The 22,547-nt window shown below is 46.1% G+C and overlaps 1 protein-coding gene across 1 annotated transcript in view; it reads right to left on the bottom strand.

Moving 5' to 3' along the window:
* INPP5D (inositol polyphosphate-5-phosphatase D) overlaps nucleotides 1-19,848 on the bottom strand; it is a 129,471-nt gene extending 109,623 nt beyond the window's left edge. Inside the window, exon 1 of the mRNA XM_059927497.1 lies at nucleotides 19,599-19,848. Coding sequence (XP_059783480.1) covers nucleotides 19,599-19,732 — 134 coding nt within the window. The 5' untranslated portion in view covers nucleotides 19,733-19,848. The remainder of the gene's footprint in view (nucleotides 1-19,598) is intronic.
* Nucleotides 19,849-22,547: the final 2,699 nt, after the last annotated feature.

The raw sequence follows: 22,547 nt of genomic DNA, 5'->3' as shown, positions 1-22,547 counted from the left end.
GAGTTTTAGTTTCCCCACCAGTAAAAAGGGGAGAATGATAACACAACATCTACCTGTTGTGTAGATTAAGCATTTAGAAGAGTGCCTGAAACACACTGAACACTACACGTGCTGACATTTGTTAGAGATTGTGGATAAATCACCAGAAGGAGAACAGCTGGGCTGAAGGACGCAGGCACTTTATATATATATATATATATTTAACATCTTTATTGGAGTATAATTGCTTTACAATGGTGTGTTAGTTTCTGCTTTATAACAAAGTGAATCAGTTATACATATACATATATTCCCATATCTCTTCCCTCTTGCATCTCCCTCCCTCCCACCCTCCCTATCCCACCCCTCTAGGTGGTCACAAAGCACAGAGCTGACTGCCTTCCAATGAAGTTCTCACATTGTGTCTCCTGCTAACCGGATATGAAAGTGTCTATTTCCCCACACCCTGCCAACTGGCTGTTATCAGACATTTTAATCTTTTGCAAATCTGAGAGGTGAAAGAAAAATGATGGCTTGCTTTAATTTGCCTTTCTTTATGAGAAAGGTTGAACGTGTTCTCATATGTTTCACTATTTGTGTTTCTTTTTCCGTGAATTCCTTTTCATGTCTTTGTCTCACATTTTTAAAATCATCTTTTGCTTATTTATTCATAAGACTTTGAAATATACGACAATATATTTTGGAGTTATTTATTTTTAACAGTGTTTATTGATTTATTTTCTTTTCAGCTGTGTATAAGTTTTACAATTTTATGTAGTTAATTTTACAATTTTTAAAGCCTTTTGAAACAATGAATGTTAAGAGAAAGTTTTGGAGAATGTTTTGGGTAATTTCATTTCCACATGCCTCTTCATTTCTCATAGGAAAATTTCCTCTCTTCCTCTGATCCCTTTAATTCCCGTCTTTCCACTCCCCTTCCTGTCTTTAGAGCCTGAACTGACACCACAATTGGCTTATCTCAGAGACGGCCAGGATGAATCCGTAGTCTAGTACCACCTCAGCTCCTGGAGATGTCCCAGGAAGCAGGGAACCATCCCAGACCCCAGCCTAACTCCCCCATCCCCCTCTCCTGCAGCCCCAACCCCCTTTGCAGAGCCTGCCAGCCACACACCGGAGGACAGCTAGGAGTTTGTTCTGCTCTTATCTTTCACTGCTTGTTCTCTTGACACTTCCTCCTGTAGATATGCAAATAAGGCCAGGGCGAGAACGGTCTCCTATTTGGGTGAGGGCAGCTAATTTGTGGAAGAGGTTGAACAGGCCCCAAACATCAGCTTGTAAACAGAAAGAAAGAAAGAACACAGAGTCACCAGGAAAGGCACAGAGACAGTGTGCAGAACAGGAAGACCCTTTAGTTAATCAAGTGTGGCAGACAAGCCTTTATGGCTTTTTCAGAGATGTTCTAGCAACACTGAAACAAAGAAACAGCTCCATACTACTCATACAGATGAGAATTCAAAAGCTAGTACAATGGGAAAAGAGGATACTTTCCCCTTAGATAGTAATATCTCAGCATCTCCAATGCATGGGGCCCACACGTCATCCCTGGGGCCAAATCAGTAGATCTTCAAGGGAAAGCATAGAGCATCACCGCCACCACCACCCCTGCCACACACAACCCCTGGGAGAGCATGCCATGGGGTGTTGGGGACTCTGCAGGGAGGTGGAGGGGGGCACCCCTTGGCCTCTTGCACTCACCAGCAGCTGCACTTCACCCTGGTCCTACACGCATCAACGTATACATATACATACATGTGCATACACATATACAGATACATAACATACACATAAACCCATATGCACACACACACACATACACCCACAAAATCTTACATGTAAAATGTTTAAAGTGAAGATTCCACAACTAAATCATCTTTGACAACTACTGCACTGGAACATAATCCAGACAACGTGCTCATTGGGGGCAATGGGTTCCATCCAGGCCTTTCCCCCTCTTTATGGTGATTTACTAAAAAGTTAGGGTGCTAACACCAGCCCTCAGCTGCTACTCCTTCTAGTGATTGGGTCACATTTCAGGGCGAGTGTGTTAGGAATGTTCCCGCTGGACACCCAGGTTGGGATGGTGCTGGGCCATCCCAGTCTCCCGTGTCCCTGGTGCGTATGAGATTATTCCCCTCTCAAATGCAGTGGTGCTTACAACAAATTTCCCATGTGACTCCCAACAGCTGTTGGGTGACTACAGGTGCCTACACTGTTCTAAGCAGGAAGATGCTTCCCCCGGGAAGGGCACTTTCAGATCATGGTTTGGGAAGCTTTGCTCAAATGTAAACGGATAAGCAAATGGAAATAGGAAGAAACTACTTCATGGCATTTTATTTATTCTCTCAGATAAAACGACTACTTCTGCGTGGCTCTTGCTAGCCAAATAACCGCTGACAAGCACGCCCAGAAGCCTCCTTTGCTATGGTGAGCCCCATGGGAGAGAACGAGAGAGAGAGAAATCAGACTCTGAAATTTGAGAGCCTCATTAGTGTCTGTCTCACTCTGCTGATCGGCTTAGCATGTTCTATAATTGTTTTTTAAATTCCTTTGTAACTCATTATATTTCAGTTCTAATTTCTAATTGTTTGTACGTGTTTTCTCTTTTTTTCTTGCTTGAGTGTTGCAGACATCTGGACAAGATGGGATGGGAGAACAAGGGTTGGGAACTCTGCATTCAAAAAAGCCACTTGGGGAGTCAAGATGGCAGACTAGGAGGATGCGGAATTCATGTCTCCGCACAACTAGGGCACCTACCAGGCACCAGTGGGGGACCACGGACACCTAAGGGGACGGGAGGAACCCCCAGAGAACAGTTGTTTCGATTATATTTTTATTTTTCCTAATATATATTTTATCTTTCTAATTTTATTCTTTGATAGTGTACTGCTCCTTTTGTTTGTTTGTTTGTTGGGTTTTTTTTTGTTTTGCTGTGCCAAGCAGCTTGCAGGATCTTGGTTTCCAGGCCGGAGGTCGGGCCTGAACTCCTGTGGTGGGAACTCTGAGACCAAATCGCTGGACTAACAGAGAACCTCAGAGCCCAGAGAATATTAACTGGAGGGAGGCTTCCCCGGAGGTCCGAATCTCAGCACCAAGATCCAGCTTTATCCAGCTGCCTGCAAACTCCAGTGCTGGATGCCTCAGGCCAAACAACCAGTAAGAGAGGAATACAGCCCCACCCATCAAAAAAAAAGAAATGACAAAAAATATGTTACAGACGAAGGAGAAAGGTAAAAACCTACAAAACCAAATAAATGAGGACAAGATAGGTAACCTACCTGAAAAAGAATTCAGAGTAATGAGAGTAAAGATAATCCAAAATCTCGGAAACAGAATGGAGAAAATACAAGAAACATTTAACAAGGATCCAAAAGAACTAAAGAGAAAACAAACAGTGATGAACAACACAATAACTGAAATTAAAAATACTCTAGAAGGAATCAATAGCAGAATAACTGAGGCAAGGAACGGATAAGTGACCTGGAAGATAAAATGATGGGAATAACTGCCAGGGAGCAGAATAAAGAAAAAAGAATGAAAAGAATTGAGGACAGTCTCAGAGACATCTGGGACAACATTAAATGCACCAACATTCGAATTACAGGGGTCCCAGAGGAAGAAGAGAAAAAGAAAGGGTCTGAGAAAATATTTGAAGAGATTATAGTTGAAAACTTCCCTAACATGGGAAAGGAAATAGCCACCCAAGTCCAGGGAGCGCAGAGAGTCCCATACAGGATAAACCCAAAGAGAAACACGCCAAGACACATAGTAATCAAACTATCAAAAATTAAATACAAAGAAAAAATATTAAAAGCAGCAAGGGAAAAGCAACAAATAACATACAAGGGAATCCCCATAAGGTTAACAGCTGATCTTTCAGCAGAAACTCTGCAAGCCAGAAGGGACTGGCAAGACATATTTAACGTGATGAAAGGGAAAAACCTACAACCAAGATTACTCTACCCAGCAAGGATCTCATTCAGATTCAACAGAGAAATTAAAACCTTTACAGACAAGCAAAAGTTAAGAGAATTCAGCACCACCAAACCAGCTTTACAACAAATGCTAAAGGAATTTCTCTAGACAGGAAAAACAAGAGAAGGAAAAGACCTACAAAAACAAACCCAAAACAATTAAGAAAATGGTAATAGGAACATACAAATCAATAATTACCTTAAATGTAAATGAATTAAATGCTCCAACCAAAAGATATAGACTGGCTGAATGGATACAAAAACAAGAGCCATATATATGCTGTCTACAAGAGATCCACTTCAGACCTAGGGACACATACAGACTGAAAGTGAGGGGATGGAAAGAGATATTCCATGCAAATGGAAATCAAAAGAAAGCTGGAGTAGCAATTCTCATATCAGACAAAATAGACTTTAAAACAAAGACTATTACAACAGACAAAGAAGGACACTACATAATGATCAAGGGATCAACCCAAGAAGAAGATATAACAATTGTAAATATTTATGCACCCAACATAGGAGCACCTCAATACATAAGGCAAATGCTAACAGCCATAAAAGGGGAAATTGACAGTAACACGGTAATAGTGGGGGACTTTGACACCCCACTTTCACCAATGGACAGATCATCCAAAATGAAAATAAATAAGGAAACACAAGCTTTAAATGACACATTAAATAAGATGGACTTAACTGATATTTATAGGACATTCTACCCCAAAACAACAGAATACACTTTCTTCTCAAGTACGCATGGAACATTCTCCAGGATAGATCATATCTTGGGTCACAAATCAAGCCTTGGTAAATTTAAGAAAATTGATGTCATATCAAGTATATTTTCAGACCACAACTCTATGAGACTAGATATCAGTTACAGAAAAAAACTGTAAAAAATACAAACACATGGAGGTTACACAATACACTACTTAATAACGAAGTGATCACTGAAGAAATCAAAGAGGAAAACAAAAAATACCTAGAAACAAATGACAGTGAAAACACGACGACACAAAACCTATGGGATGCAGCAAAAGCAGTTCTAAGAGGGAGTTTATAGCAATACAATCCTACCTCAAGAAACAAGAAAAATCTCAAATAAACAACCTAACCTTATACCTAAAGCAATTAGAGAAAGAAGAACAAAAAAACCCCAAAGTAGCAGAAGGAAAGAAACCATAAAGATCAGATTAGAAATAAATAAAAAAGAAATGAAGGAAACAATAGCAAAGATCAATAAAACTAAAGCTGGTTCTTTAAGAAGATAAACAAAATTGATAAACCTTTAGCCAGGCTCATCAAGAAAAAAAGGGAGAAGACTCAAATCAACAGAATTAGAGATGAAAAAGAAGTAACAACTGACACTGCAGAAATACAAAGGATCATGAGACATTACTACAAGCAACACTATGCCAATAAAATGGACAACCTGGAAGAAATGGACAAATTCTTAGAAAGGTATAACCTTCCAAGACTGAACCAGGAAGAAGTAGAAAATATGAACAGTCCAATCACAAGTAATGAAATTGAAACAGTGATTAAAAATCTTCCAACAAACAAAAGGACCAGATGGCTCCACAGGAGAATTCTATCAAACATCTAGAGAAGAGCTAACACCATCCTTCTCAAACTCTTCCAAAAAATTGCGGAGGAAGGAACACTCCCAAACTCATTCTATGAGCCCACCATCACCCTGATACCAAAACCAGACAAAGATGTCACAAAAAAAGAAAACTACAGGCCAATATCACTGATGAACATAGATGTAAAAATCCTCAACAAAATACTAGCAAACAGAATCCAACAGCACATTAAAAGGATCATACACCATGATCAAGTGAGGTTTATGCCAGGAATGCAAGGATTCTTCAATATATGCAAATCAATCAGTGTGATGTACCATATTAACAAACTGAAGGATAAAACCATATGATCATCTCAATAGATGCAGAAAAAGCTTTTGACAAAATTCAACACCCATTTATGATAAAAACTCTCAGGAAAGTAGGCATAGAGGGAACTTACCTCAACATAATAAAGGCCATATATGACAAACCCACAGCCAACATCATTCTCAATGGTGAAAAACTGAAATCATTTTCTCTAAGATCAGGAACAAGACAAGGATGTCCACTCTCACCACTTTTATTCAACATAGTTTTGGAAGTTTTAGCAACAGCAATCAGAGAAGAAAAGGAAATAAAAGGAATCCAAATCGGAAAAGAAGAAGTAAAACTGTCGCTGTTTGCAGATGACATGATACTATACATAGAGAATCCTAAAGATGCCACCAGAAAACTACTACAGCTAATCAATGAATTTGGTAGAGTAGCAGGATACAAAATTAGTGTACAGAATCTCTTGCATTCCTATACACTAATGATGAAAAATCTGAAAGAGAAATTAAGGAAACACTCCCATTTACCATTGCAACAAAAAGAATGAAATACCTAGGAATAAACCTACCTAAGGAGACAGAAGACCTGTATGCAGAAAACTATAAGACACTGATGAAAGAAATTAAAGATGATACAAACAGATGGAGAGAAATACCGTGTTCTTGGATTGGAAGAATCAACATTGTGAAAATGACTATACTACCCAAAGCAATCTACAGATTCAATGCAATCCCTATCAAACTACCAATGGCATTTTTCACAGAACTAGAACAAAAAATTGCACAATTTGTATGGAAACACAAAAGACCCCGAATAGCCACTATACTACAAAGCTACAGTAATCAAGACAGTATGGTACTGGCACAAAAAGAGAAATATAGATCAATGCAACAGGATAGAAAGCCCCGAGATAAACCCATGCACATATGGTCACCTTATCTTTGATAAAGGAGGCAAGAGTATACAATGGAGAAAAGACAGCCTCTTCAATAAGTGGTGCTGGGAAAACTGGACAGCTACATATAAAAGAATGAAATTAGAACACCTCCTAACACCATACACAAAAATAAACTCAAAATGGATTAAAGACCTAAATGTAAGGCCAAACACTATAAAACTCTTAGAGGAAAACATAGGCGGAACACTCTATGACATAAATCACAGCAAGATCCTTTTTGACCCACCTCCTAGAGAAATGGAAATAAAAACAAAAATAAACAAATGGGACCTAATGAAACTTCAAAGCTTTTGCACAGCAAAGGAAACCATAAACAAGACAAAAAGACAACCCTCAGAATGGGAGAAAATATTTGCAAATGAAGCAACTGACAAAGGATTAATCTCCAAAATATACAAGCAGCTCATGCAGCTCAATATTAAAAAAGCAAACAACCCAATCCAAAAATGGGCAGAAGACCTAAATAGACATTTCTCCAAAGAAGATATACAGATTGCCAACAAACACATGAAAGGATGTTCAACATCACTAATCATTAGAGAAATGCAAATCAAAACCACAATGAGTTATCACCTCACACTGGTCAGAATGGCCATAATCAAAAAATCTACAAACAATAAACGCTGGAGAGGGTGTGGAGAAAAGGGAACCCTCTTGCACTGTTGGTGGGAATGTAAATTGATACAGCCACTATGGATAACAGTATGGAGGTTCCTTAAAAAACTAAAAATAGAACTACCATATGACCCAGCAATTCCACTACTGGGTATATAAGCTGAGAAAACCGTAATTCAAAAATAGTCATGTACCACAATGTTCACTGCAGCTCTATTTACAATAGCCAGGACATGGAAGCAACCTAAGTGTCCATCAACAGATGAATGGATAAAGAAGATGTGGCACATATATACAATGGAATATTATTCAGCCATAAAAAGAAACGAAATTGAGTTATTTGTAGTGAGGTGGATGGACCTAGAGTCTGTCATACAGAGTGAAGTAAGTCAGAAAGAGAAAAACAAATACCGTATGCTAACACATATATATGGAATCTAAAAAAAAAAAAAATGGTTCTGAAGAACCTAGGGGCAGGACAGGAATAAAGATGCAGACGTAGAGGATGGACTTGAGGACATGGGGAGTGGGAAGGGTAAGCTGGGAAGAAGTGAGAGAGTGGCATGGACATATATACACTACCAAATGTGAAATAGCTAGCTAGTGGGAAGCAGCCGCATAGCACGGGGAGATCAGCTCAGTGCTTTGTGACCACCTAGAGGGGTGGGATAGGGAAGGTGGGAGGGAGACGCAAGAGGGAGAAGATATGGGGATATATGTATATGTACAGCTGATTCACTTTGATATAAAGCAGAAACTAACACACTATTGTAAAGCAATTATACTCCAATAAAGTTGTTAAAAAAAAAAAAGCCACTTGGACCCCACGTAGAAATAAGAGAAAACGTGTGCATGCCCTAGGAACCAAGGGTGTTCACAGTTCACCACCCAAACCTCAAAGAATCCCAGCCAAAGAGTGAGAAAAAGAGGCCATCAGGTCAGAAGCAAGAGGAGGCAGTCCAGGTGGCCAGGTGAGAGGTGGGGGTGAAACGTCTAGAGTGTCGTTGGGGACTGGCCCAGCACCTGCCCCAGCAGCCTCTGGGTCCAGAGGGTTCTTTGCATGAGACCCCTGGGAGGAAACCCACCTATCCGTGCAACACACCACCCCCCCATCACTCAACCCTATCAGGTGGATCTTGGATCAGGGGGCTCCCACCCCCATCCCTGCTGATCCTTTTATCTTTGGGAAGAATATTCGAGCAGAAACCCACTCCAGTCTCTAAAAAAAAAAAAAAATTTGGATCAAATTTTTCCTGACAATTCTTTGTTGGAAAAGAAAAATCACCAGACTTATCAAAAACATCGCCACTCAAAAGGAAGGGTATCATTTTTCTAAGAACTCAAAGGTGATACCTCCTTGTTACATAGAATCACTGCAAAAAGAAAAAAGGAAAATAACACATTCTGGAGAAATCTGAGTTGCGAACTCAGTAAGATTTAAGAGACAATTGTATCTCTGAAACTGGAAAAATCAATTGTGAAAATTGAGCAACATGAGATAAGAAAAACTGATCAGAAGTGAAAAACCTAGAGTCCTACAGTCAGCATTAAACACCACAAGAGAGGCAGTAAATAGCAGCTTCATGTTCTGGAGAACTTCAACAAGGAAGAAGATAAATCTGAGAAAATTGGTGCAGAAGGAGAGGGAAGATGAGAAATATAGAAGACATAGCTCTGTCCTCAAACATATATACAGTAGGGGTTCCTGAACGCACAGGTAGTTTTCTAATATAAAAAGAAAAGCAGAACAGATAAATAAATCTAAGAGCATATGACCTGACATGCAGAAAATTAAATGAATAACCCTCTGACAAACAGAAGAGCAAAAAGAAAACAATGCAAGTGAGCTAGACGTTGTTCCTTCACCCTCCCCTCCAACCCCCAGAGACCCACTCTCTATCCTTCTCCACCTGCCCTGTGTCCAGCAGGCTGACCTGTGTGTGCCGCTTCACCAAGGTTTAGCTAATGGGAGGCACTGACAGAGTGAGAGGACGGTGAGATAGTGGTATCTGTTCCCCGGACCCCACCCCACCTGCTGCAGATCAGCAGTGGCTGAGTTCCTCCACAGGGGGCCACAGCTCAAATCAGACGGCCCTGCCTATTCAGGGCCAGGAGTGGAAATAGCTTCCTGTGGTTGCCGGTCCCAGGCTACTTCACCATCCCTACGCCTAGCACCCCTTTCGATTATGCCATCTATTTCCTGCTGGGATCCTGGCCAACACAACTAGTAAGCAAGACCAGTAATGAGTAAAGGAAGGTAGCAATAGCAATAAAAGAGAAACCTTAAAATTATAGAAAACCGTGAATAATTGTATGCCAGAAACTTTGAAAAATCTCAACAAATGAACTGTTTACTGAAAAATATATATAACTTATCAAAAGTAACCTGAAAACAACAAGGTCCAACTGTAGAGCACAGGGAACTATATACAATATTCTGTGATAAACCATAATGGAAAAGAATATAAAAAAGAATGTGTGTGTATATATATATATATATATATATGTATATATATATATATATATATATATGAATCATTTTGCTGTATACCAGAAGTTAACACAGCATTATAAATCAACTATACTTCAATAAAATAAAAAATTTTTTTAAAAGTAACATGAGAGGAGATAGAAAACAAGAATAAATCAATACCAAAGAAGAAACTGAAGTAAATATTAAAGAATTATCTCTATAAATGGCTCTGAGGAAAAGCATCTTTGCCAATTTTTTTTTATATTTAAAAAAATCAGATAATGATGATGCTTCATAAATGTCTCCAGGATATTTTACAAAACACACATGACTCTTAAACCATAACATGATCAAAATCATATAAATCAATCTCACTTATGAATACATATGCTAAAATTCAGAGTAAAATAAAGTTATCATAATCAAGAACAGTTCATTTTAATCTTGCAAAAAAATGGTTCATATTAAGAAATCTATAAAATCAAGCTATTTACCAGTTAATGAAATAAGAGAAATAGCTTAATCATCTCAATAGACATTAAAAAGCATTTGATAAAATTTAATATTCAGTTCTTCAAAACTCTTCATAAAACTAGGAAAAGACAGCTCCTTCTTTGACATGAAAAGAACAACTAACTTTTATCCATTGCTAACTATGTGCCAAATACTGTATTAAGTCCTTTCCAGGCAGCATAAAGTTTGATTCTCACAGTACTTCTGTTGGAGGTAGACATTTTCTTTTCCCAATATCCTTCATTGTAATATTTTAGAAATATTGACCAAAGTAATAAGTTATGAAATCTGAATAAGAGTTATAAGTATTTGGAAAGTAGACCACAAAATGATTATAATTCGTATATGATTTGATTGTTTAGCAAGAAAATCTAAGAGAAGCAAATGAAAACAATTTTAAATAATGAGGAGTAAAGATATAGAATAAAAGGTGAATTTATAAAATCTACAACTTCTCTGTATGTTATCAGTTACCCCAGAAGGGTAACTGTAGAAGAAAAGGTATTCACAACAGTAACAAAATTATGAAATAATCAGAAGTAATCATAACAAGAAATATGTAGCATCTATGAAGAAAATTACTAAATTTAAAATAATAAAGATAGCTATATTTATTGTTAAGATTGAATAATACTAAAAGGTCCATTTTTCACAAGTTGTATTGTGGATTTCATGCAACTCCAAACAAAGTCCCAATAGTATTTTTTCCAGCTTGACAAAGTTATTATCCATTTCACCTGCAAGAATACTTAAAAAGACTAGATATGCAAATCCTAAAATAAAATAGTTTATAAAATTGTGGTAATGCATTCAGTATGAAATTGGTGTAAGAAAAGCAGACATACATGGACCAGGGTAAACAGGCAAAAAAGAGGTATATAAGACTTAATACATGGTAAGAGAGGAATAACAAATGGAGAGGAATAAATTATTCAGTAAGAGGTTTTGAGAAAGATGGTTCCTTGAGAAAAATACATATAAATCTTTGTTTTACACCATTCATTAATTCCAGAAAGATTAAAGTGTTCAATGTAAAACAACAACAGCAACAAAACAAAACCAAAAAACCTATAATCTATCTGCTTTTGCCAAATACTGTGCTAAGTATGTGATATACACTTTCATTCAATCCATCCAACGACACTGCTACATGGGTATTCTTAGCCCTGGTTTGCAGATGAGGAAACCAAGGCCCCATGGGACTAGAAAACCTGCCAGAGCTTGGAAAGGCAGAGTCATCCCTTAGCCCGAGTCTATTAGCTCCAAAGGCCCTGCCCCCCACAGGAAGAAAAAGAATAAAATTTCTGTGTGTAGAGGGACTCTCTGCACTGGAAAGCAAAGGGGGAAAAAAGTCACAAAAGAACAAGAAGAGAAAGATTTATAGACCTTGCAAAAATTTACAATCTCTGAACAAAAGAAAAAGGTCATAAAGTTTAAAGGCAAACCACAGTGAAAATATTTGCAACAAATGTGATATAAGGAATTCATGCAAATAGATAACAGAGAAACTACAGTTTCAAAAGAAAAATGGCAAAGAGAATGGAACAGACCATCCACAAAGGAGAAATGATGAAGGTCAATAATCCAAACAAGCTTACCATGACTGCGATCAAGAAATGCAAATCAAAATGAACAGAAATTGGCCACCTTTCACCTTGCAATTTAATAATGTTTTTTTAAATGAAAATATTCAGTATAAGGAGATTGGAATGAGGTGGGTACTCTCTGGTACTGCTTACCAGAGCATAACTTGTAACAAAATTTCTGGAAAGCAATTTGTCATTTTCATCAAAAGCCTTAAAAACATTATCTTTGATCCAGTAATTCCACCCCTGGGAATCTATCACCAGAAATGTCACATATCTGCACAAAGACCTTCATCACTGTCATATTTGTAACAACAAAACACTGTTAGTAACTTAAATGTCTGACAATAGGAGAATCATTCCATAAATTATAGCACATAATGTAATAGAATTTGTGCATCCATTAAATATGATATTTAGGAAGAAAGGTTAACTAAGCGGGAAAAATGCTAATGTTGCTAGAAAATATAGACTAAAATTATATGGTATTAGGTATATATATATTATGGAGCTTATATATATGTGCTTGTGCGTGTGTGTGTGTGTGTATGTGCATACGGGGAGCAGGGAGGGAGAGAGAGAATGAATGAGAAAATATGCCAACAAATTAACAGTATTTATGTTAGTTTCTCATCTCAGTGATTGGGTGATTACTTTCTCCTTTAGCTTGCACTCTTTGTATGTTACACTTAATACTGTATTTTTTAAAGTTACTTGAAAGAATGCTGCCCTGTTTATCAGAAGGTCTATTTCTGCACTGCCACTGATGCCTGAAATGGCCTCAGCAAGCCTCTCCCCTCCGTAGGGCAGGTTTCTGGTTGGCAAGGGAAAGGGCCGGACTAGCTGATCCTCTGGGAGCCAGCCTTGTCTGGTGTTATTTATAATAAGTAATTGAACCCAAATGGTTTGGGTGCTGGTACTTAAAAATAATGTTTTTCTAATTAATGGGACGAAGGGAGTGTGAGACGAGCAGGGCGGAGAGGAGGGATCCGGGCCACAGGGCTGCAGGCTCGTCCTGCCCACTGACCAGGGGCCTGACCTGCTGGGCTGTCGACACGCATTTCCCACCTCATCCACTTGCTGGGCTTCCTCGGAGCCTTAGGACTTCAGTTCCCTCGCTCCCTCACTCCTACATTGGTAGTTAATCACTCTCAAATGGCCTCCACTCCTCGACTTTCTCTTCATCCTCCGCGGTTCATTCGGTGGTTCTTCCTGGCACCTGTGCCCCTGACCCTTCTCTCCCTCACAGCTCCAGGAGCTCGCCCCGGGCCCCAGCAGCCACCGGCCACTCGTGCGTCACTCAAGCCTTCTTCCTGCCTCATCTCTTTGAGCACTTCCTCTGAGGAGGCCCCGCATGACAGCCCAGTGTCCCCGGAGGCTCCCACAGCCTCCAGGAAGCTCCAGAAGTGACACTCAGCCACCACTCTCCTCCTTCCGTCTGCTGCGGAATGCTCCTCACAGATGGCCCTGCACTCCTCTGCTTCCGAGATGTCACTACTCACTTCGTAGCTCATGAAAAGTAACGGCCCGTGTTCAGCGTGCTGACTCTGTACACATGTTGCCCACATTCTCCCATTTTATCCTCTCAATAATCCAGTGACGACAGCAGAAAGACAAATCACCCTCTTTTTTAAAAAATGGGCAAAAGATATGAATAGGCATTTCTCCAAAGAAGGTATACACAAATGGCCAATGAGCACATGAAAAGATATCAACTTCATTCATAATTAGGGAGATGCAAATCAAAGTCACAGTAAGATGTCACTTCACACCCACTAGGATGGCCATTATCAAAAAGCTGTTAAGTATTGGTGAGGATGTGGAAAAATTAGAACCCTCTTACACTGCTGATGGGAATGTGAAACGGCACAGCTGCTGGGGAAAAGTCTGACAGTTCCACAAAAAGTTAAACATAGAATTACCATGTGACCCAGCAGTTCCACCCAAGACAATTGAAAACACACGTCCATAGAAAAACTTGTACATGAATGCTCACGGCAGCATCATTCATAATAGCCCCAACGTAGAAGCAACCCAAATGCCCATCAACTGATGAATGGCTAAATAAAATGTGGTAGATTGATATAATGAGCTATTATTTAGCCATAAAAAGAATGATTCATACTACAACATGGATGAACCTTGGAAGCATTATGCCAGGTGAAAAAAGTCAAATACAAAAGGCCACATATTGTGTGATTCCACATACATGAAATACCCAGAATGGGCAAATGGTCAGAGACAGAAAGTAGATCAGTGGCTGCCAAGGGTTGGGAGGAAGGGGAATGGAAAGTGACTGCTGACGAGTTCAGGGGGTTTTGCCGGGGTTGGGGGGATAATGAAAATGTTCTGGAATTAGATGGTGGTGATGGTTTCACAACGTTATGAATGTACTACACACCACTGAATTGTATACTATCTAAAGGGTGATTTTATGGGATGTGAATTATACTGCAATAAAAAATTAACCCGACGAGTGTGCATTTCGCCAATTGAGGATGCACAAGGAGGTTAACATCTAAAGGCTAGAATTCACATCAGGTGTAGCCAACCACAGAGGACTTGCCCCTCAGGACTGCGTCACATGGCCTGAATTAGGGAGGGAAGAGCAGACCTCATCTTACTCCATCTCTGGGGCAGGGAGGAAGGCCTGGAGCATCACCTCTCATCACCTCTCATCACCACCCCAGGAGATGGGACCACTCAACGGAGAAGCACCGACGGCTGTGCACAGGTGAATTTCACCTGTCAAGTAGGCGAGCTTGCAAAACACACCAAAGCCAGAGCCTACTCTGGTTCTGGAAGGATTGCTCCAGGGTGCTGTGCAAGGGCACAGAAAACCTGGAGACACTCGAATTTACCATGCGCTTTCTGAGTCACTGCACATAGAAGGAACCAGGAATCTGTTACATACACAGGTCTTCCCGGGCACATCCCTCCCTCCGGGTCCTGCACGCAGAAGGAACGCTCAGAACAGTTGTCCTTGGACAATCTCTTATGTAAACCAGATTTCAAGAGCTGAGGTCCTCCAGCTCTGACTACTGTCTGGGCCAGCATTTTCCCCCCACTTTGTCAATACCAGCTAGGAAAAACAGTGTTTTTCTCTGCATTTGCACAAAAGTAATTCATGAGCAGTATAAACTTTACTAAACTTTGAAAGGGGATTGGAGGAAGGTGGATTACATCACACCCATTCACACTGCAGTAAATGGCTTTACACCTCTTCTGGACACTTCTGCCCTCCAAGTCCCTTCTCTGTGGCTCCATCACCAGGGGTCTCCTACACGCACCCAGACTTGCTGGCTTCTCTCTCTTTCTCCCTCCCAAGAACAGCGAGTTCAAGTCCTGGCCCTGCCATTTATTAGTATTGTAAACACAGCATGTTACCTAACATTTTGGGCCTCAGTTTTCGCATCTGTAAAGTGGGGATAATAACAGCACTTCCTCTGAAGGCCATTGTGGACAGTGAGTGAGTTAATATGTGCAAAGAGCTTAGAACAGAACCCAGCACACAGGTGCCCTTTATAAGTCTTTTGCTGTTATTTTTAGGCAGAACAGATTAGCAACCCTTTGGTTTGTAGAGCAAGCCTCGTGGCCTGCCTTACCTCAAGTGGGCCATCACATTCTTCCTAACAAGTAGAATGCCTTCTCTGAGGACACTTTTGGTGACTAAATGTCCTTCTGGTGCTTCTTCACCTTTCTGGCTCTGCTCACAAGGCTACCAGGTCCAGGCTGCCTGGTGTACTGTCCCTGGGAAGGAGGTCACAGGTCTGCCTGGGCAGCTCGTGGAAGGCCAGGTGCTGAGGGGAACCAAGACAGCATCCCCGCCACAGCTGGCTGCACCGGCATTGGTTTCTGAGTCACAGAGAGCACGCACCTGCCCCCTCCCCTGGGAGGGAAGCCAACTCTCTCCAGTGTGGTTTGGTGGGAATGCCACCCGACCGGGCAGCTCCATCCTGGATGGTGGCTGACGGACCCAGTCGTATATAGGCTTGCTCTCGGGGCCCGGGCTGCTCTTACAGAGAGGGAGGTGTATCCCCAACACCACTGGGCCATTGTTCTAGTTCTGCCTGCGCAGCTAAGGCAAGGAGAGGCTGGCCCGGCTGACCCGTGACCTCTCACCTTGATGAACCCCCATCCCCAAAGGCATATCTCTTCTCTGCAGCATAAAGCACCTGACAGGTGTGCTGGTCCCTACGTGGGAGCACAGTCCTGGCAGGAGAGGAGGACACGAGCCTGACAGCCTCTTAGCATTCTCCATACAAGAGGGGCCGGACGGCGCCCGCTCAAGAAGCCCCCCTGGCCTTCCTAGAGCAGGACCGACTCTGCTGGCTGGTCTGAGTGGGGCCGGGTGAGCATGACTTAGGAGCCCGCTGTCTCTCACGTTCTCAAGCCCTTGCTGCGAGAAGGCAGGGATGGACTCAATCCGTGTGGTCAGCTCCTGGGATCTTCCTCCTCCAGCTCTCTGCATCCCGAGATGGGCCTCGGGATCCCCCTAAAGCGGGGCTTCCTGAGTTGCTGGGGACAGATCTGCGCTTTCCTGCCCAGTGACAGGTGGCAGGGCTGACCTCCCGAGAGGAAGTGTGGGTTTGCTAGGCCCGGGGTGAATGTGTACTCCTGGGTCACGTGGGCCACGCTGACTCGCAGCCTTGTCTTTTGGTGTGTCCCTCACCCCCTCCCTAGTTCCATTTAAATAGTCAAATCCTGTCTTCTTTCCTGAGCATGAAGGCCACTCCTGAGGAAGCTGCCCTCAGTTCCTGGAGCTCCAAACGCCCCCGCCTAAACCAGGGGTGGGAAGCCCCCTGCCATCCCCTCACTCACCAGAGGGGCTGGGAAGATGCTCCAGCCACTGGGGTCCAGGCAGCACAGGTCTGGGCACCCTGGGCCCTGAGGTCTTTCCCCATATGGAGATTCCTAGAGCAGGAGGGCCAGTCTTGGAGACTTCCTGGCTCCCTTTGGAACAGGGTCGTTAAAAGGCCCTGACACCACAGCTGCCCCACTCGGGGTCCTGCACTCCCAGCAATTTCCAGAGAGACCGCAGAGGGTAAAGCCTGATGCTTGTGAAACCCCGTTGGGGCTCCCACCGCCGGCCGTGGGCCAGGAGGGCGTGGGGCGAGGTTTTCACCGGTCCCAGGAACAGAGAAAACTAAGGATAGGGCCTGGCTAGGGGTTGTTTTTCAGGAAGTTAAACCTGTTTGATTTAAAGGACTGGGTTTTGGCTTTATTCATTTATTTATTTTGAATGAGCACGTTCTTCCTGCCTCTTTGGTGTTAAAGGATAGTTTCTTTCCTGAAATGAGCTGCTGAAAGGTGGCCGTTAGTTGTCACTCAGCTAGTTTTTCATTTTTAAATCTCCTTAATTGGCAACATCACAGGTGATGGCAAAATTAGGTCTCCCAGGGTTTTGGAAAGTTTGGTGGCTCGTGGTATCCCACAGCCTACAGGGCCTCCTGACCCTGCGGGAAGGGTGGCTTCTCCCACAGAGCGGAGGAGAAAGGGGACCCCTGGGCCTGGGCTTAAGAGTCTGGCCTCACGGCTGGACTCACTGGGGAGGGCTCCAAGCCCTGGTGTCTGGAGCTAAAGGGGCCTTGGGGATGGGAGACTGACAAGAAGCCCAGCCCTGGGCTAAGAGGATGATGCACACTGCGGGGACCACGGGTACCCTCCCTAAGAGGCACATCGGCCAAGGCTCCAAGAGCAACCCAGTGCAGGGGAGGGGAGGAGAGGGGAGGAGAGGCAAGGTGGAGGAACAAATACTCTACACCATTCTGGATCCCAGGTTGCCACCGGCCAGCAGGGACGTGTGGACAAAGGCCTCAAGCTCTCTGAGGTGTGCCCACCTGTAAAGTCAGGGGTGGTGGGACTAGAGGTTCCAAGGCCTCTCCCAGCTCTGGCTGGTTACAAGCCTCCCAGTTTGGAGTCAGAGAGACCCACGTTCCAATCTGCAGCCTGAGCGCTACCACAGCTCCCTGGTCAAAGGGCTGCTGTGGAGGTTAGCGAGCTGGAGCCTGGAAATTCTCGAGACACCCAGGGGAGGGGAGAGATTCACGTGGGCCGAGTGGAGACAGATCAGAATCTCCTCACTATTTCTACGGCCCCGTCGACTGGTCCCCACAGGGGCTGTGCCTGCGGGGAATTCTGGGTCTGCTTCGCTTCCCCTGGGCTGTGAGAACTGGGGGCCCAGGAAGCTGACCTTGGGGGCAGGGGCTCTGATGCAGTCAGCGCTCGGCCCGGGCGGCCCCTGAGAGCCTGTGTTAATTTCTAAATGCTCCCAGCCGCCCTTGTAAACGCCCTGGCTTCTCTTGCTGCCACCCGGAACCCATGCTCACACCCGGCTTGACAGGCACAGGAGTGGGGTGGCAGCAGTCTGGTTGTCGGGGTGCAGCCTCTGGGGGCAGATGTCCTTGGCTTTGACTGTCATCACTCGGTTAACCCGTCTGAGCCTCAACTTCCTCATCTGCAAAGTGGGGCAACAAAAGGACCTGCACTTCAGGTTGTCGTGAGGATGAAACAAGTCGACGCACAGACAAATGCTCAGACTCAACGCTCCAAACAAGGCCCGTGTCCATGACCCACTTCCCCTCCTGCGTGGACAGCAGCAAGGCCCGCCTGCTCAGAGGGACCCTTCTGCGAGACCAGGGGCACGACCTGACAGGTGCAGGTGGACACACCCTTCCCCCCCATGCCCGGCACTGCCCGAGGCCCCAGGGGGGATGGTTAGACCGCAGGGCTGCAGGGCCGAGGCCCTCCTTCAGACATTGGTTGACAAGGGTGTTTTAAAAAGGAACCTTCAGCAAGTGGCCGGTTCCCGGTTTTAGGACAATTGGCGCATTCAGCAACATCCCAGAGAGGGGGAGCAGAGAGAGTTGATGGTGGCAGAGAGGCCCGAACAGGTGGGGACACAGCCAAGGGCCGAGGAGGGGAGAGAAGAGGCTCCTGCTGTTGGTGATGTGACTTCCTCTGCTCCAAGGGCCCCAAATACAACTTCTGGGTGAACTGAAAATCCTTTCTTGAGTGAACCCCCCTACCCTTATTCATGGCTCCCCAGACAATGGCTTCCTCCAGAGGCCCAAAGCCTGGCACAGGAAGGGTCCCCTCTTGCCACTTCTGTTCTTCCAGGAGGGTTTCCGAACTGGGCATACTTTGACCAGCACCTGGACTGACCGAGCTGCTTTCTAACACACCCACCACCACGGAGCCCCGAGCTTCTGCCCGGCTCAGAGAGCCCGGACCCCCTTCTCTTGGACCCTGGAACCCCAAGGAAGCCCCTGACCCCACGGCTCCCCAGTAGCTGCGGCGAGTGACCAGGCCCCAGGCTGGCCCTGGAGGGCTCCAGCCCTGCAAAACCTGAACTCCAGGGCCGAGCAGGTCCACAGTGGGCTTCAGCTGGACGCACCAACAAACCCGGGGTGCGTGCAAGGTCACTCGACATAAAAACAACACAGCCCAGAGCCGGGCTCCCCGCTGAGCCCAGAGCCGGCTAAGCCCCTCTACTGAGCGGCACCTCCATCACCTCCGTGCCTGGCCAGGGGAGGCCAGGCCAGGGCGGAGGGGCAGGGGCGGGCACGGCCCGGTACTCACAGCACGCAGAGCGCGTACGCCCGGGAGACGGACTCGCTGGCGCGCACGAGGAAGCTCCCGTCCTTGCCGGTCCTGGAGAGCAGCTCCTCGGCCTTGGAGCGGGTGATGTTGCCATGGTTCCAGCAGGGGACCATGGCGGGCGTGGGTCTCCCCGGGCCGGGCCGGCGCCCTCCCCGCAGGACCTGCACAGCCAAGGGGAGCGGGGCCCCCGCACTGCGACCCGTCGTCGGTCCCCTCTCGGCCGCCCCGGCTGCTGCCACCAGCTCACTGACCGACTTCCTGTTTCAGGCACTCGGCAAGGGAAAGGAAACGAGCTGCAGAGAACTTCCTCATTGCAGAGACCGAGCAAGAGAGGTCCTCCACCTTCCCAGCCCGCCCGCCCACTGCCTGCTGCCCGCTGCCTGCTGCCACTCACCCCCCCCCGCCCTGCCTCTTTCCTTTAATGGGTCTCAGTCCCCAGAGGGGCGAACCTCAGCTCAAGTCCTCTTGGGGGAACTGTCAGCTCTGGGGTCAGGAGGATCACGGCCAGCTTCTGGAGGAGCATGGCCAAGGCAGCGGCCATTCCGAGGCCCGTCCCAATGCCCCCGTGGGGTGGCCACGCCCTGGACATCAGCCTCAGCCCTCTGCCCGACCCCAGAGCTTTCTAACTCCCCGTCCACTCCCTCCAACGTGCCCCTGGAACAGATGCTGACAGGGCAGAGCTTCTCCGCTGGGACTAAGGCCTGCCCCAGGGCCGAGCAAAACTGGGGGGAGGGGTACAGCCAAGCCCCCTCCCCATATTGGAGACTCACGGCCACCCAGGCACTATTCAGCCCTGGGCACTGGGAGGACCTTAGGCGACACCCCCCGAGGGCTCCCAGGGCCCAGGTGACAGCTCCCTGACACATTTACACTCATCCCCAGGGCCAGTGGGTGTGAAGGAACCCATGGCGACCCTTCTCCAGGGCAGGGCGTTCTGACCCCTGCAGCCCAGCTTAGAGACACACAGAGGGAGCGTGGAGGGCTCGGGACATGGACCTTTTACAGGGTGATGCGGGGGACTGGGTTTTCACCTCTGGGTCTTCCTAGGACACTCGGGAAACTCACGCATCCCCATGGGGTAAGCTGGTCACCTGGCAAGTATGACGTTCCTTCCTGAGTCCCACATCTCAGCAGAGTTGGAGGTGGCCGGGCATGGCTGCCTTTGCCCACGGCTCAAAGGGGAGCTGCCTTCTGCGGGGCTGGGGGCCACCATCCCGGACCAGCAGACTCTGAGGGCTCTAAAGTGAACACCCCGCTTGGACCACAGGCGGGGTGTCCTCAGTCCTCAGGGCAGTGCACCAGGGTGAAGGGGCAGGTGCCCACCTATTGCACAGGGCCACCCCGTCCCGCCTCAGCCCTCAGCCCCCCAACATGACAAGAGAAGCCGCGTGCAGGGGCCCAGGCCAGGCAAGCCTCCATTCGAATCCGGCTCTTCTGCATTGGAGCTGCAGGAGCTGGTTGGGTTTCTTCTCTCTCTCAGCCCCGGTTTCCTCTTCTTTGCCTTAAGGAGGGCAGCCCCTAGAGGAGCTCACGTGTGCCAGGAGCCCCCAGCCCCTGCCACCTGCAGCAGCACTCGCAACAGTTGATGCTGAAAATCAAAGGAAAGGCCATGGGCTTCCCTGGTGGCACAGTGGTTGAGAGTCTGCCTGCTAATGCAGAGGACGCAGGTTCGAGCCCTGGTCTGGGAGGATCCCACATGCCACAGAGCGGCTGGGCCCGTGAGCCACAACTACTGAGCCTGCGCATCTGGAGCCTGTGCTCCGCAACAAGAGAGGCCAAAATAGTGAGAGGCCCGCGCACCGCGATGAAGAGCGGCCCCCGCTTGCCGCAACTAGAGAAAGCCCTCGCACAGAAACAAAGACCCAGCACAGCCAAAAATAAATAAATAAATAAATTTTTAAAAAGCAAAGACCTGTGATTCAGGTGGACTGAATCCTGCACCGGCCTCACCTCCCACCTCAGGGAAGAGCAGTGGGGGGAGGAGGTAAGGGAGGTGGTTAACTCAGGCCTGAGGCCGGGAAGTTCTGCCCATTAAGGGGGCCCCAGGGGTGGGCTGCTCCCACAGAGGGGTCATCTCGGGGGTCCCCTCCAGCATGGGGGCAGCACGGTCAAGGCATGGCCACCCTGCTTCGGCCCCTCTCTGGGTTCAAGTGAAGTTCCTTCAGCCCAGCAGACTGCTTGGTCCTCACACTCACCTCCCCAAAGCCAGTTCCTCCCCAGGTCGCTCTGAGCTTCCTCTCCCCGACCACTGCCCCCTCCCCTGGCTCCTCCCACTGAACCCAGGGACGAAACTCTCAAGCCTTCAACGAGCACGTATCAAGGCCCTCTAGCCAGGTCCTGAGCTAGGTATGGGGACACCAAGGTGGGGAGAAGAGCTGGCCTCCTGAAGCTGGCTCGACCCTGGAGTGCCAACCCCTCAGCAAGCAACCCTTGGTGGAGAGCTCTCCTTCCCTGACTCCCAACTCAGCTCCACACCAAGTCAACCTGCTCCCACCATATACTTCTCAGGTGTCTCCTGTTTCCCTGCTGACCTCCACCAACTTCCTCCCTGCTGTCTGCCTCAAAGCCCCTGGGTCACTCCAGGGTCCATCAGGAGGATCCATCCACAATCCTTGCCCCATAGCACCTTGACCAACTCATCCCCAGAGACCCTCTATCAACATCCAACACCCTTCCACTTATAACTACCTCCCCCCAACACTCTCCAGCTTCCCACCTTCCCTTCCACCTCTCTATTCCCCCTGAGTCCCACATTTCAGCAGGGTTGGGGAGGCCAGTGAGACTGTCCTTGCCATTTGATCCAGTGTAATTTCCCTTTGACACACACACAACACATACAAGACACATACCTGTCATACATGTTTCCCTAATTTTTAAGGCCCATCCCACCTTCACTTCCTTCCCAACCCAATTACCTAAGCCATCTAA

This window comes from Balaenoptera ricei, chromosome 7 (assembly GCF_028023285.1).
Source record: "Balaenoptera ricei isolate mBalRic1 chromosome 7, mBalRic1.hap2, whole genome shotgun sequence".
Classification (NCBI taxonomy): domain Eukaryota; kingdom Metazoa; phylum Chordata; class Mammalia; order Artiodactyla; family Balaenopteridae; genus Balaenoptera; species Balaenoptera ricei.
This window is presented reverse-complemented; position numbering and strand designations above follow the sequence as displayed.